The 13,519-nt window shown below is 33.9% G+C and overlaps 1 protein-coding gene across 4 annotated transcripts in view; it reads right to left on the reverse strand.

The window, feature by feature from the left end:
• The window catches only part of LOC106461568 (delta(14)-sterol reductase-like), a 37,857-nt gene extending 24,702 nt beyond the window's left edge, over positions 1–13,155 (reverse strand). Inside the window, exons 1-4 of one of the 4 annotated variants that reach the window (XM_022388570.1) lie at positions 13,091–13,155; positions 10,927–11,123; positions 7,400–7,741; positions 6,597–6,770 (exon numbers count right to left, since the gene is read on the reverse strand). In XM_022388570.1, the coding sequence (XP_022244278.1) occupies positions 6,597–6,770; positions 7,400–7,741; positions 10,927–11,100 (690 nt within the window). In that variant the 5' untranslated portion in view covers positions 11,101–11,123; positions 13,091–13,155. Of the gene's footprint in view, positions 1–6,596; positions 6,771–7,399; positions 7,742–10,926; positions 11,124–11,856; positions 11,936–13,062 lie in introns of those variants that run through there. The other 3 variants (XM_022388569.1, XM_022388571.1, XM_022388568.1) reach the window with 3 other exon arrangements.
• Positions 13,156–13,519: the final 364 nt, after the last annotated feature.

The following is a 13,519-nucleotide window of genomic DNA, read 5'->3' on the forward strand; positions in this document are numbered from 1 at the left end:
ATATATATATATATACATACATATATATACACACACACACACACACACACACACATTGAGAACAATACATTATTCAAAGAATTATACAACTTCAATAATCATAATAGTATACAACACAATCTTTAAAATTAGATAGTATGTGAAAGTACATCAGCACAAATGTTATCAACCCCTTTAACATGGATTATCTTCAAATCATACTCTTGTAGTGATAAACTGCAATTTTTCTGTGTTTTTCTCTCTCTCCTTCTTTCTTTTTTTGAGTGGATTGTTCCATAGTGAGTAACAATACTAAAACCATTTCACCAGGATGGAACTTACGTTTATCAGCCTTGCAGTCATAAACAGTTTTCATTGTAGTTTGGGAAGACATCAAATTTTCTCGGACCAATTCACAAGCACATAAGAGTCTGGACCAAAACTTGGAAACATAATCCAACAAATGCATTTCTTTCAGATCTTCTTCCAACCATTGTTCCTTCAGCAACTTCAAAGGACCAGACACCAATTCAAATGGGCTAAACCCTAACAACTCTTGAACTGACTCACAAACAGCAAATAATAATAAATTAACTTCTTCATCCCAATCCTTTTTGTTACTGAGACAGTAAGTCTGCATCATATATTTCAAGGTAGAATGGAATCTCTCAAGAGCACTTTGCAATTCTGGATGTTACGCACTAGATTTGATCTGTTTAGCACTGAGCTGATAAACAACTTGTTGAAACAATCCTGACATAAAATTTGATCCATGATCAGACTGAATTTCTTTGGGCAAGTCAAGTAAAGAAAATGATCGAAGCCTTAGAAATTTTTTGGGCTGAAATGTTTCTCAAAGGGATAGCTTTAGGGAATCGAGTGGATGCACACATGATAGTTAACAAATACTGAAATCCCCAATCGAGTTTTTGTTAAAGGCCCAACACATTCAACAATCACATGACTGAATGGTTCTTCAAAAGCTGGGGATAGGTTTCATAGGAGCAACAGGAATTTTCTGGTTAGGTTTTCCAACCAACTGCCAGGTATGACAAGTTTTACAAAACTGAGAAACATCTTGCCTAATTTTTGACCAAAAGAAATGTCTCATAATTTTGTCACATGTCTTATTGACACCTAAAACATCTCCCTCACGTCCATAATTGTTACTCACTGAGGTATTGTCAGTAGGACAATCATCCACAAGATCCTGGTCGGATCCAAAAAATGTCTTAGACAAATCTATAATATTGTCCTCTGGATCCATGTCTATCGTTTGTTTTTGGCTTAATTTGGTAGCCTGAGCTCAAGTCATAACGCATGCAGGAAACACATCAGGATTCTCCTCAATGACAACATCATCTTTAGATGAAACAGTGATCGGCTCACCAACTATATTGGGTCCGGCAACAATTTTCCCCCCAGCCAAATTCTTTCCCAACAACAACGATACACCCTTAATTGGCAGAGTAGGTCTTACTCCAACCACAACTGGTCCTGAAACTAGGTATGATGCTAAATACAATTTATGAAGAGGAACATTAACAAAGTAACCCTCAATACCCTGAGCAATAACAGACTCATCAGTGGCAGAACTCAAATCTAAAGGCAACATTCCTTCTAACAACAATGACTGAGTCACCTCAGTATCACATAGAATACGTATGGTTATGGGATTGGGAGTGTCATTTGTCAAAGACACAGAACCAACAGACACAAAAGGTCTAAATTCCTCCCTGACTACATCAGCCTTTATATCAGTGGCCAAATCAACAACATCAGGTGATCTGATGAAACTACATCCATATGTGAACACAAATGCACTGGGTGTTGTCTCCTTTTTTTTTTTTCTAAACACCAACATTTGGACATAACATGACTAAATTTTTTACAGAAATAGCAGACAGGCCCTGATGAAGTTTTATCCTGACTGTCAGAAGATTTCGAACTAGAGGAGATGGATTTTTTAGAAGGATCCTCAACTTTAGTGGATTGAACAGATACAAGTTTTTGTTGAGATGGTAGGAATTTATTTTTATGAAAAGTGGTATGTGATTAACTGTGATTACTGGCCTATAAAGCATTATTTGCACCTGATATTTTCAACAATGAAATATTTAGCAGACAGTGGATTTATTTTTATGCAAGAGGTAAGAGTAGCTATTAAGCTCATGCTATGCTTGGAAGTAAATATAGCTTGACCTGATGTTTTCATTAGCACTAGTGAATAATATTTTAATTAGATTGAACTGAAGTACTTGTGAGCAGGTGAAATTGTGAGTTGAAACTAAAATTCACAAACAGTAACTGCTATCATATTAAATGAAAATTTGTTGCACCCAGTGTTTTATTTGGTTATAATTGAATATTTCAATCATGCAGACTGATGTACTTTGAGAAGCACACAGTATAACTGAATATTTTCTTAACTTTGTTTTAGTTAGCAGCAGTGAATAATATTTCAATTAGAATTGAACTGAAGTACTTGCGAGTGTGTGAAATTATCTGTAGAAACTGAAATTGTCAAACAGTAGCTTGCATTATACAAAATGGTGTCTCTTTCTAGGGTTCAAGAATAAGACACTGTACATCACGTTCATATATTTTTTACAGTGTACATAAAAAAATAAAGATTCTAAAATTATTTTGGTAGTTGTAGGTTTGTGAAAATAAAAGGAGATTAAGGTTAAAAAATGAAATGTTAAACAGGTTAGCATTTTTCTACACTGAAAATGTATTTCTTATAGATACTTACATCCTCTCACAAAATAGCTTTTCTTGACTAGCACTACCCTCTATTGGCACAAATCTTCCATTCAAACCACTAACCTTCTGCCTCTCACTTCTACATATCTGCATGTAAATGATGATGCAGCAGCTCTCCACCAATAGGAGCGAAACACTACTCCTATCTTAAACAGCACCCTCTTCACATCTGCACTGATTAATCACTTCGAGATTGGTCAGAAGACCTACACCATATATCATCAGAAGTGAGGAGGCTGGGTGGGAAATGTTAGAAGAGGTAAGTATTTATCGGAAATACATTTTCAGTGTTGGAAAATGCTAGCTTCCGGTATGAAGAGAAAACCTCACACCTCAGTGGAAGACTGTGCCACATCTGATCTAGGTATACTCTTTGCTCTTTTATGACAGTATTGTGAACATAAAAGGCAAAAACATCTGAAGGAATCCCAGAACATGAATGACCAATGAATGGGACTACAGGGTGTGACAGTCCATAGTGGTAGTTCGACCTTATCCAACACCAGATGGTATCTTGAATGGGACATCAGATCAGCAGTACATAGAGAATCACCAACCTCTTCACTTCAAAACAGGAATTGGTAAGGAAGACAAGCTTCCATATCAAAATCTGTCACTACTTGTGAACATTTCCAACACAACCAACACTAGATCTGCCAAGAACCAACATCCAGCAGATGGAAAACCCCAGTGGGATGACAGTAATAGGTATAGTACTTCCAGTCCGCAGTAGGAAGAAAATATCTGGCCATATACAAGCGGGAAAATATGTGCTGTGTCCAGCTATAACCAACACCAGAGCTGTCGGGAACCAACATCCAGCAGATGGTAGGAAGAGGGACCACAAACCTGGGGTGCACCTCCAGTCCAAAACCTGGCGGCAGTGGGCATCTGTCATCCAGTCTTTGGTAGGACGAGGGATACTGGCGAGCATACATATGAGGACTTACTTAGCTGGACCATCTACAAACAACACCAGACCCACCATGAATATACATCTGGAGGATGGTAGGGAGGAGGAACATCTCAGCCTGTGGGGCAAACTGCAAAGATATATATACACACACACACATACATATATTTGTGACATGGCAGAGTGTTTCAACCAAAACCTGGCAACATCTGGAATAGTACATCAGGTCCGCAGTAAGAAGGGCGTCAGGCCATCTACACATGATACTACTCGTGACTGGGCCATCTACAACCAAAACCAAACCCACCGGAAATGTAAACCCAGAGGATGGTAAGAAGGAGGAATGCCATGGTAGGCAAAAAACAATTGGTCAGATATATGGACAGAAATATGGTGTAGTGCTAGAACCAAAACCTGGCAGTATCTGGAATTGTCCATCAGATCCGAGGTAGGAAGTATTATATGCCAGTGACACCTGCATAATGCCACAGCCTTGCTCTCAATTGAGTGGTATGCTTCATCATTCAGTAGGACAGACCTCCATGGTTCACCACCCCAGTGGCTAGGAACTGGTAAGGACTCCTAAGAAAGTGGGGGAAAATGTATTGGAAAGTCTGGAGGACAGCACCACCATAGACAGTGCAACAAGTGACTGCAATACCCTATTTTGAAAAGCAGATCTACCATGTTGACAGAGTTGATTAACCATGTCTAGGCAGCATCTGGAATTGTACATCAGGTCTACGGTAGGAAGAGACTGAATGCCATGGAGCAGCAGAGCTCGGCAGCAATCTCTGTCTGCTTTACTTATGTTAGTCCATGAGTGTACAGACTGGGATTAACATATTTATGAAACAAAAAAATCCCTAGCAAGAACTACTAGCAGTCCTATGGAACACCCCATCTCTAAGGTGTGCATAACTCATACTTACAATGTAATTGTTTAGTCATAGATAACAATAAAACAGAGACACACAACCAACACCTGGTGGCATCTGGAATTGTACTTCAGGTCCGTAGAGGAAAGGCTACAACATAATTGACATCGAGCATGGCCACAGGATGGACAGTGTGGATTTTAAAAAAAAAATTTATACCCGGTCAGGCATCACATGCCACAGAATGGGATCCGCAATGTAATAGCAAAATGGCTCAAACAAAAGTAAGAAAAATTTGGAAAGAAAAAAACAACAACAACCTTTTACAATACCAAAATACAAAAATGTAAATAAAAAGAAAGAAAAATTAAGACAGTAGTATAAAGGAAAACGTCAACAAATCCATGAGCAAAAACCAACATGCCTGTACATTACTATTGCCAATCGAGAAGTGATTAACAAGTGCAGATATGAAGAGGGCTCTGGTTACGATAAGTGATGTCGTACTCCTATTGGTGGACAGCTGCTCCATGATCATTTACATGTGGATATGCAGAAGCAGGAGCAAGAAGGCTAGTGGTGTGAATTGAAAATTTTTGCTGATAGAGGGCAGTGCTAGTTGAGAATAGCTATTTTGTGAGAGGTCAGATATCTTGTTGGAAATGCTTATTTTCATGATAATTTCTCTTTAGTTTTTCCTGATTTTCCGTTATATTTTGGTTCAAACTGCAACACAATAATCCAAATTTTCACTAGTTCTTTCCTACGTTCAGTAGGCACACTTCTAACAATCTTGATTCATTTCCACACACACTATGTTTAATCAAAAAATATATATTAATGTGTTTGGAAGGTAATTTGAAATGTTATAGTAGGTTTTTGTGTGTTTGTACATTTTTTTAAAAATCATGTGAGGGCTATCTGCACAAGATGTTCCCAATTTTAAAGTGACATACTAGAGGGAAGGCAGTCAGCAGGCTAACACCACATACCTCCAACTATAGGGCTATTTTTGTAAGACCAGCTAGTGGGATTTGACCAATGCCTTTGTAATGAACCACAGTCTGAAAGTGTGGGACAGTTTTTTTTTTGTTATTATGGTAATGAGCCATGCTTGATCCTGCTATAATGGTAGTCATAAAGTTGCATTAAATGTATTGTTGGGACAATGCAGCATCATTACAGATAAGCTACTGGTACTAATTTTAACAAGACCTTGATATTAAATCCAGCAAATGTAACAACTGGGCACACTAAAAGTAGAGCAACAGCTGATTACTCAGTTTAGAAAAACAATCACGTTTTTATGTTGTGTGACTTTAAATCTGGTAATATTCAAGACAACAGCCTAACTATTGGAAAACTTAACTTCATTATCATCACTGGATTTTCATATCTCATAGAGAATTACTTATATATAATATTGAAGATTCCTTTTAGAGGAAAATATTAAGATATAAAAAAACAATTGACAATTTCTAGAACATTACAGACTCCTACATAAAATTCCAGTAAGCAATTCAATTTTTTAGCATTAAATTTGACTTGATATGGTGCAATTATTTTACATAACTATAATTTCTAGTTTTGTAATAGCAGAGCTAAGTTCCAATACAGACAAGTTGAAGAAAAAGAATATATAGATATTTGAAAACCACTTCATTTACTTAAAGTGCTTTAATGAAGAACACAACTAGTAAAAAAAGGAAATGCCCTGCACTATCCATAGATTAAGAAACAATTAAAAGGTTTATAGTTGTTAAAAACTTTCACAAAGTTTTTGTGTTGAGATCATTCACTATTTTAGAAAGAAGTATTTTGTAGAAACAAGAACTAATTTATATATTACAATGATACAGAAAAGACAGAACAGTATCATGGAATATACGTGATCACTAATGGACAGCTGTAATAAACAAAATGCAGGAACCTTAACTTATTAAAAATGCATTTATTAATTACTATGGAAGAAAAACTATATTAATGTCAACAACTAATGAAATAATGCTGATTTTCAGCTTACAATGATTTAAAGTATTCATCACAGCCAGATGACTTACTTTAGTGCATGTTAAGTGGACATACACAATCAGAGCTGGTAAAAAGAGCATTTGAACAAATGCACCAATAGGGCCACCCATCTTAAATTTTGACTTCACCTCTTCTTTTTCATTCTCGTCATCTGACTTGCTTACTTTTGAAGTAGAAACACTCTTGAAAACTTCTGAAGTTTCCTGAAGAACATAGAACAATAAATTATGGTTCATTAATAGTTGGTATGCACTTAGTAATTATGCATAAAAATTTTTACTATTAATTCTAACTAAAAATCTACTTGGCTGGTATGTTGGCCAAATTTACTCTTCTGCAGCTTTATTGCAGAACTATTTGAGAAAGTTTTTAAATGTTCAGTATTTTCTATGAAAATATTATTTTATTGTAGTAGTTCAAAGAGAAGTTTATCTACAAATTCTTAAGAACCATGAAATTGACTGTGAAAATGTTGTAATGGGACAGGAGTCAAAATTGTTTCTCTAATATTATTATTATTTTAAAACTTTTATGGATTAATCTTATAAACCATTAATTTCTTTATCACTATGTTTTATACCCCTTTTATAGGTTAAGCAGCACAATATTATGTCTACCACTGAAAACTGTGTCAGATCATCAGTATCAGAAGTTCTGAATGTATTTCTGAAAAGTAAGAAATTAAAAAGGGCAGACTTTTAGCCTATGCCTTCGTTAACAAGGCAGGTGCTTTATTTAACTAAGCTAAAGTACCTTAGGTGCTCAATGCTTTGTTTTTTTATGGTATTAATTACTAAGGATAAAATCGGATAGAGGTGTAAGGAACATTTACCTGATGACTCTGCTGTGTAACTAATTTGGATGATTTTGTAAACATTTCTTCCACTTGGAGTTTTGGGATTTGAATCTGTTTTTTTAAATCTTCAGAAAGACTTTTAGAAAACTGATCTTTATTTTCCTCAACTTTATTAATAGGCACTGCTTCATTTTTCGTTTTTGTCCTTGATGGAGATTGACTCTGGCATCCTCTAACCTTGCTATCTTGCTCTTTACTTGGGCGTTTTCTACTGCTACTACGACCTTGACGACTCCTGCTGCTGCTACGGCTCTGTGATTTGCGAGTAGTCTGCCTTCTAGCTGGTGAGCGTCTAGCCTTTGTTGGAGTTTCTTGTTTCTTAAAATAAGATAAAAGTGCACTCTACATTTTAACATTCCACTTCATTGAATATATCTAGGAAATGTTCTTCAACAAATTACAACATATGAAGCAATTTATCATACAGTGCCAAGTTTTACAGATCACAAATGATAATCATTGTTATTACACACTTGTGTTTCAACTACTATGATTTTCAAAATGTACATTGATAATTGTTATACGTTGCCCTTAATTTTTGAATTTATTAGAGATGTCATGCTTAAAAAAAGCCCAGACTCACTGTAATAAACTGAGAAATGTAATATCTTCCAGGATATTCACAAATATAAACAGTACCCCCAGGCAAAGGTAAGACTCACAGAAGCAAGACTCATAACACAACTTCATGCCAGTATTTTCATTTATCCTTGTTTATTCACAAAAAACACACCCAAAAAATCAACATAAAATGCAAGTCTCATGTGGAAGTTTAAACTAGAAATAATTTATTTTTGAAAATACAAAGGATAAGTGAATTAATAGATCTGTCAAGGTACTGTCTGACATTTAATTATTTTTATAAAATACTTGAATACATCATTATATATAAATTTACAAGTACCTACGAGTACATGTAATCTTTCCTGAAGAACAGTTAGTTTCGAATGGGAAGATTAATTATCCTTTACTTATATTAATTTGTTCAATTTCAGCACACTTATGTTCATTCACACTACTATGTAAACCAAAACTTTGCTTCATGTTCTTTTTTTTTCAGTTATTATATCTGTCAGTTTCATTCTAATTCCTGATGATAAAACATGAAATTATATAATCAGTGATATTCTTACGAAATGAGTTATTAAAGGTTATTTTTTGTTTCATTATCTGGTAATGGTATTATTTAATGAGCAGATGTTTGTAATCAGTTTGTACTATTATAATGTTTGACATACAAGTTAGATTTCACACCTCTACTGGATCATCTTTTCCAAAAACATTGCTGAGTTATGCATTATTTTTCATTACATTTTTCTATTAAAGTAATGTAAGCTGAAATACATTTGAGATTGTGTTCATGATTAATTACATTTGGAAAAATTAAAATTAAAAAAGGAAAGATATATTTACAAGCTGATGTACCTATCCTTTGTCCGGGTTATGAACTTAAAAGAATGTGGGGGTGGATGCTATGATAAATAACACAAAAATCCTAACTTCCATATTATTTATTTATAATATAACATATTACAGTTTTCATTATTATCTCACCAAAAGTTTTATATAAGCTTTAAGAACTCAACATAGTGTTGGGTCAGCGAGGTCACGTGACTAGTGTCACGCCACATTTCTAGAAATATCTTGTTCCTTCGTGAATGCCCTAGCATTTATAGATATAGGGTAGTCTGGTATATATAAGATGGTCACAACATGACGGGACAATGTGTGTGTAGGTAATGAGTAATTGAACTGCAGTCAGAAAGTATTGTTGAAGTTAATGTCGTCATTATAGTTTGTTATAGCGTGACTGTTGAAGATGAGTGTATCGTAAAGTTGTATTCGGAAAGAATAAACCAGTTTTATTAAGAAAGGACTTGTGTCGCTAAAGTTTCGTGGGAACAAAGTTACGGAAAATCAACTAACGAACGGAGACGTAACAATATATATATACACCATTGTATACACTATGCAATGGTCAGGGTGACTTTGTAGAAAGATGTATCAGCCAAAGTAATAGCAGTAGGTGCACTTTCTGTTACCCACTTTCAACACTCAGATCTGAATGCCCTTCCACACTGTTTCACATTATAAATTAATTGACAGTCCTTGGCCGCAACATCTTATGGGTTAAAGCTGTAAGGTCATGGGTCAAAGTAGGAGGTAGGTATAACTCAAGAAACAGCTCTTCATATCAGCCTTATGGTGGCTGTTGGAGTAGAAACTCCATCTGAGTTTATGTATTATTGCAATAGTGATGGTCATCTTTTTTCATTGCACTCATCCATAGAGAGTACTAGCACACTCTCAGAGATTTTGAAGATGTTTGTGTGTCCTTCCCCCACACTGTGTGTATGTTGTGTTACAGAAAACTCAGTAAGTTTTTTGTGTGCAAGGACATGGCACCATCTATGAATGTAGCTAACATTCACTTACATCAAAGATAATACATGCTCAATAACAGCAATAAATTGGGATGGACGCGGTTGTGAACTCTCATTCCAAACTGCCATCCCACAAAGTTTGGTTGAGATTGGCCCAGTGACCTAGGAGTAGTTAAATAATGGACAGACAAACATACACATTTTAGTGTTTTATATATATATATAGATTGTATTAAGGGGTGTACTGTGTTGGTTAGCACAAATATTTATACAGAAAAACCTTAACAAAAAATTAACTTGCACCACTTTTTCGGTTTTAATGAAAAAAAAGACAGATAGGCATTTTCAGCATTTGCTGGGCTGTATCGTTTTAACTTTTCCTGGATGAAATTGAGAAAGAAAGTCACACACAAACACCAATGTATGACTGACCTAGTGAACATTTACAGGTTTGTGTTTGCTTTGATAATTACAGAAAGGTTTAATTATGATTTCTTCTATAGGTTATGTAAATTTTTTTACAATTAGGTAAATTATATAATATGAGATAAATGGCATAAAAGTCTGATAGAACTACATAGGTTATTCTTTTCCAACTTGATAGTTTATTGCGTATCTCTGTATAATGATTAATAGTGTTCATTATTTTATTAGATGCATTAAGTAGTTTATCATTTTCATTTATAAAATCCTCATTATTACTACATGAAGAAGTTGTATTGCCTAGCTAAAAGAACAACTTTAAGTAGTCTCATGGGTACAAACAGTTTGAAAGGGGTTTAATAATATACCAAAGGGTCATGCCATAATTTTATTTCCTAATGATAATATACCATTTTGATAAGTTAATTTGCAAACTATGCTTTTATTAAAACTGAATAAAAAGGTTTACCATAATAACTTAGGTACTTCTTTACAACGTGCAAGTATTAAATACATTATAACAAATAACAGCAGCTTATTCCGTGCCGACCTTTACAAACACAATGTATGAGTATTTTTGTCCACGACTACAAATGTTCTCTGCTCTCACATGTATTCATTAGTTATACTTGTTATTAACACTAGTGTTAAGTAAGTTTTAGTTGAAATACTTTTCAGACTCTGTAAATACTTTACCTTAATACCAGCTAGTTCAACTGTGTCGACTGTCCCATCTTCGTATTGAACATCATAATTTATGTCATGTTTTCTCACAATAGTAGCTTTATAGAACTGGTTACTTCCAGACCACTTAGCAGCTACTTCATCACCCACATTGAAGGTGGCTGGCTTAGATCGAGTTTTGGACATCTTTCTATCAGATCTAAACACAGCTGAAACAAATTTCCTCAATCAATACTTATTGACACTGATAATTGAATTTGAACTACAGTTACTCTTTTTTTTGCTGAATAAATTATGTTAATGAGGTAGATGTATTTCATTTGGTGTTGCATACAATGTTTAATATACTTAAGTTATGACGAGAAAGTTAAGACTTGATTCAAAAGACTTTTTGTATACGTCATCTTTATGAATTGTGGAATGAGAAAACAAAATACATAACTGAATACTACTGATAGTAATAGGTACACTATAGAAGCTTAGATGCAAACTTGTTCATTAACTTCATTTTGGCTGAAGTTATAAACATCTGGAATAGCATGCTAATGTCAGTGATTTGTTACGCATTATTAGTTTATTTTTTAAATTTCTCAAATAGATATATGGGTATAAAGGGCCATGCTTGTACTTATTTATTTTTTGCTTTTTTGATGGGTGATGGGTATTGACATTAGATGAACTACCAAAGAGCTGAAAAAGACAACCCATGATGACATTTTTTTTGTTAAAAGCAGACATCTATCACAGATACTTTAAATAGGATGGGATTAGAGCAAGAGTGGATGCCACCCTGGCATTTAACCTTTAAAGTCATCCAGGTAAAACAAGGTAAGCTTTGGGTAATATTGAATATTTGGTTCAGTTTTTTAGCAAAAAAGAAAACAATTGAATCATTATAAGACAATGTTACAGATTATGTTAATCTGTAACTAAGTCACCTACCTAATAAGTCAATATGCCATGGCTTATAGTGCATATTTGTATTGGTTTAAACCATTTGTGTTTGAATGGAAATCAGTTTTATAGATAAATGCCTCCATAATGAATACAATATTTTTTTGTTCTTATATATTTGTAAAATATATTGAATATAACTAATTACATGGAACAATGATAAAAATATTCTTTAGGTTTGGTATTTTGTAATTAAAAAATAATGTATGACTATTAAAAGTAACTATGTTTAAATCAAATAAAAATTAAAATAATGATTTATGATATGTAAATATATTGGATTTCTTTTATGATTTTCTATGAACATATATATATATATATATACACACACACACACACACACATAGATATAGTTTTTTTACAAAAACTTCTCTTTGTATTCAAGGTTTAAAAAGTAAATTTTCAAAACCCGCATATAAAAAAATTTTCATTATACATTATGTATTTTACTTCTATAGCATTGTTTAAAAGAAACTATGCTGGTTAGTATCAACTTCTCTATTGTTAGTTTCATGCCTTAGATTAGAATTGAAGAAATTGTCTCCCACAGTAAACAACTTATTTCACCTCTAATTCAAAAAAAGTCTGCATCTAAATTTCATCTTTAGGCTAAACAAAACTGTCTATAAATATAATTAGTTATAAGTTATTTCGTGCTTCCTCAAACACTATTTCCCAACCTGCCTAAAAGTAATACTATTTAAACAGTGCTATGTAAATTTGTAATAATGATACTGACAGTACTTATGATTTATCAAGTTTATCTCTTTAAAGTTTATGTCCAGTTATATCCGTAATCAGTAGTAATGTTAGTGCTACACTACAGTCAACAGTGAATGACAATGACTAACCCAGTGTTAACAGTAATACTGTCATGTAATTAACTTAGTCGAGTAAGTACGAATATCGCACTAACGCCGCTAATGTTACTTCGTTATGAGTTAGTCACTGCGGGATCAGCGAGTTACTTTATCGTATCTATGTTATTGTTAGTAATGTTACATTACAATTTTACAAATCTCCAGTTAGTGACACATAATCATACACTGAATTATTTTCAGAAACAATTTATAAAATTACTCGACTGGATCTTAATTAAATCTATGTAAAAACATTGCAGCGTTAACATCATATACAGATGTGTTAAAGTTAAACTAGCTTTACTACTAATAGAGCTGATACAGATAAACCTACCTTTCCCCCCTACAATAATAATACTTACAAATCCACTAAACTCGTGATAATACTTTTCAAACTACCCAACTGCGTCAACTGACGCTGAGAAAAAACGAAACGGCGAGGTATCTGGTTGGTTCTTTTGCATTTGTAGTTTCATATTATTGGTTGGAATGCTATAATAAATGGCGCCATTATTGTTACTATTAGACGTCTGACTGACTAACTATATGAAAAAAAAATGTTATAGTTCCTGATTTTTGTAATGAGAAAAGTAATGTAACATTATATAATCAGAATAATAAACACTTCAGGATTTTAGTTTTCAAATTTTACAATTTCACTGCGCTTCAGATACCTTTAATATATGTTCACAAATATATAAATATGTTTAACTTGTCTAAAATTTTTTATGCTTAAGAACCGTTAGCCTGGCATGGCCAGGTAGTTAGGGCGCTCGACTCGCAATCCGAGG

This window comes from Limulus polyphemus, unplaced genomic scaffold (assembly GCF_000517525.1).
Source record: "Limulus polyphemus unplaced genomic scaffold, Limulus_polyphemus-2.1.2 Scaffold988, whole genome shotgun sequence".
Taxonomy (NCBI): domain Eukaryota; kingdom Metazoa; phylum Arthropoda; class Merostomata; order Xiphosura; family Limulidae; genus Limulus; species Limulus polyphemus.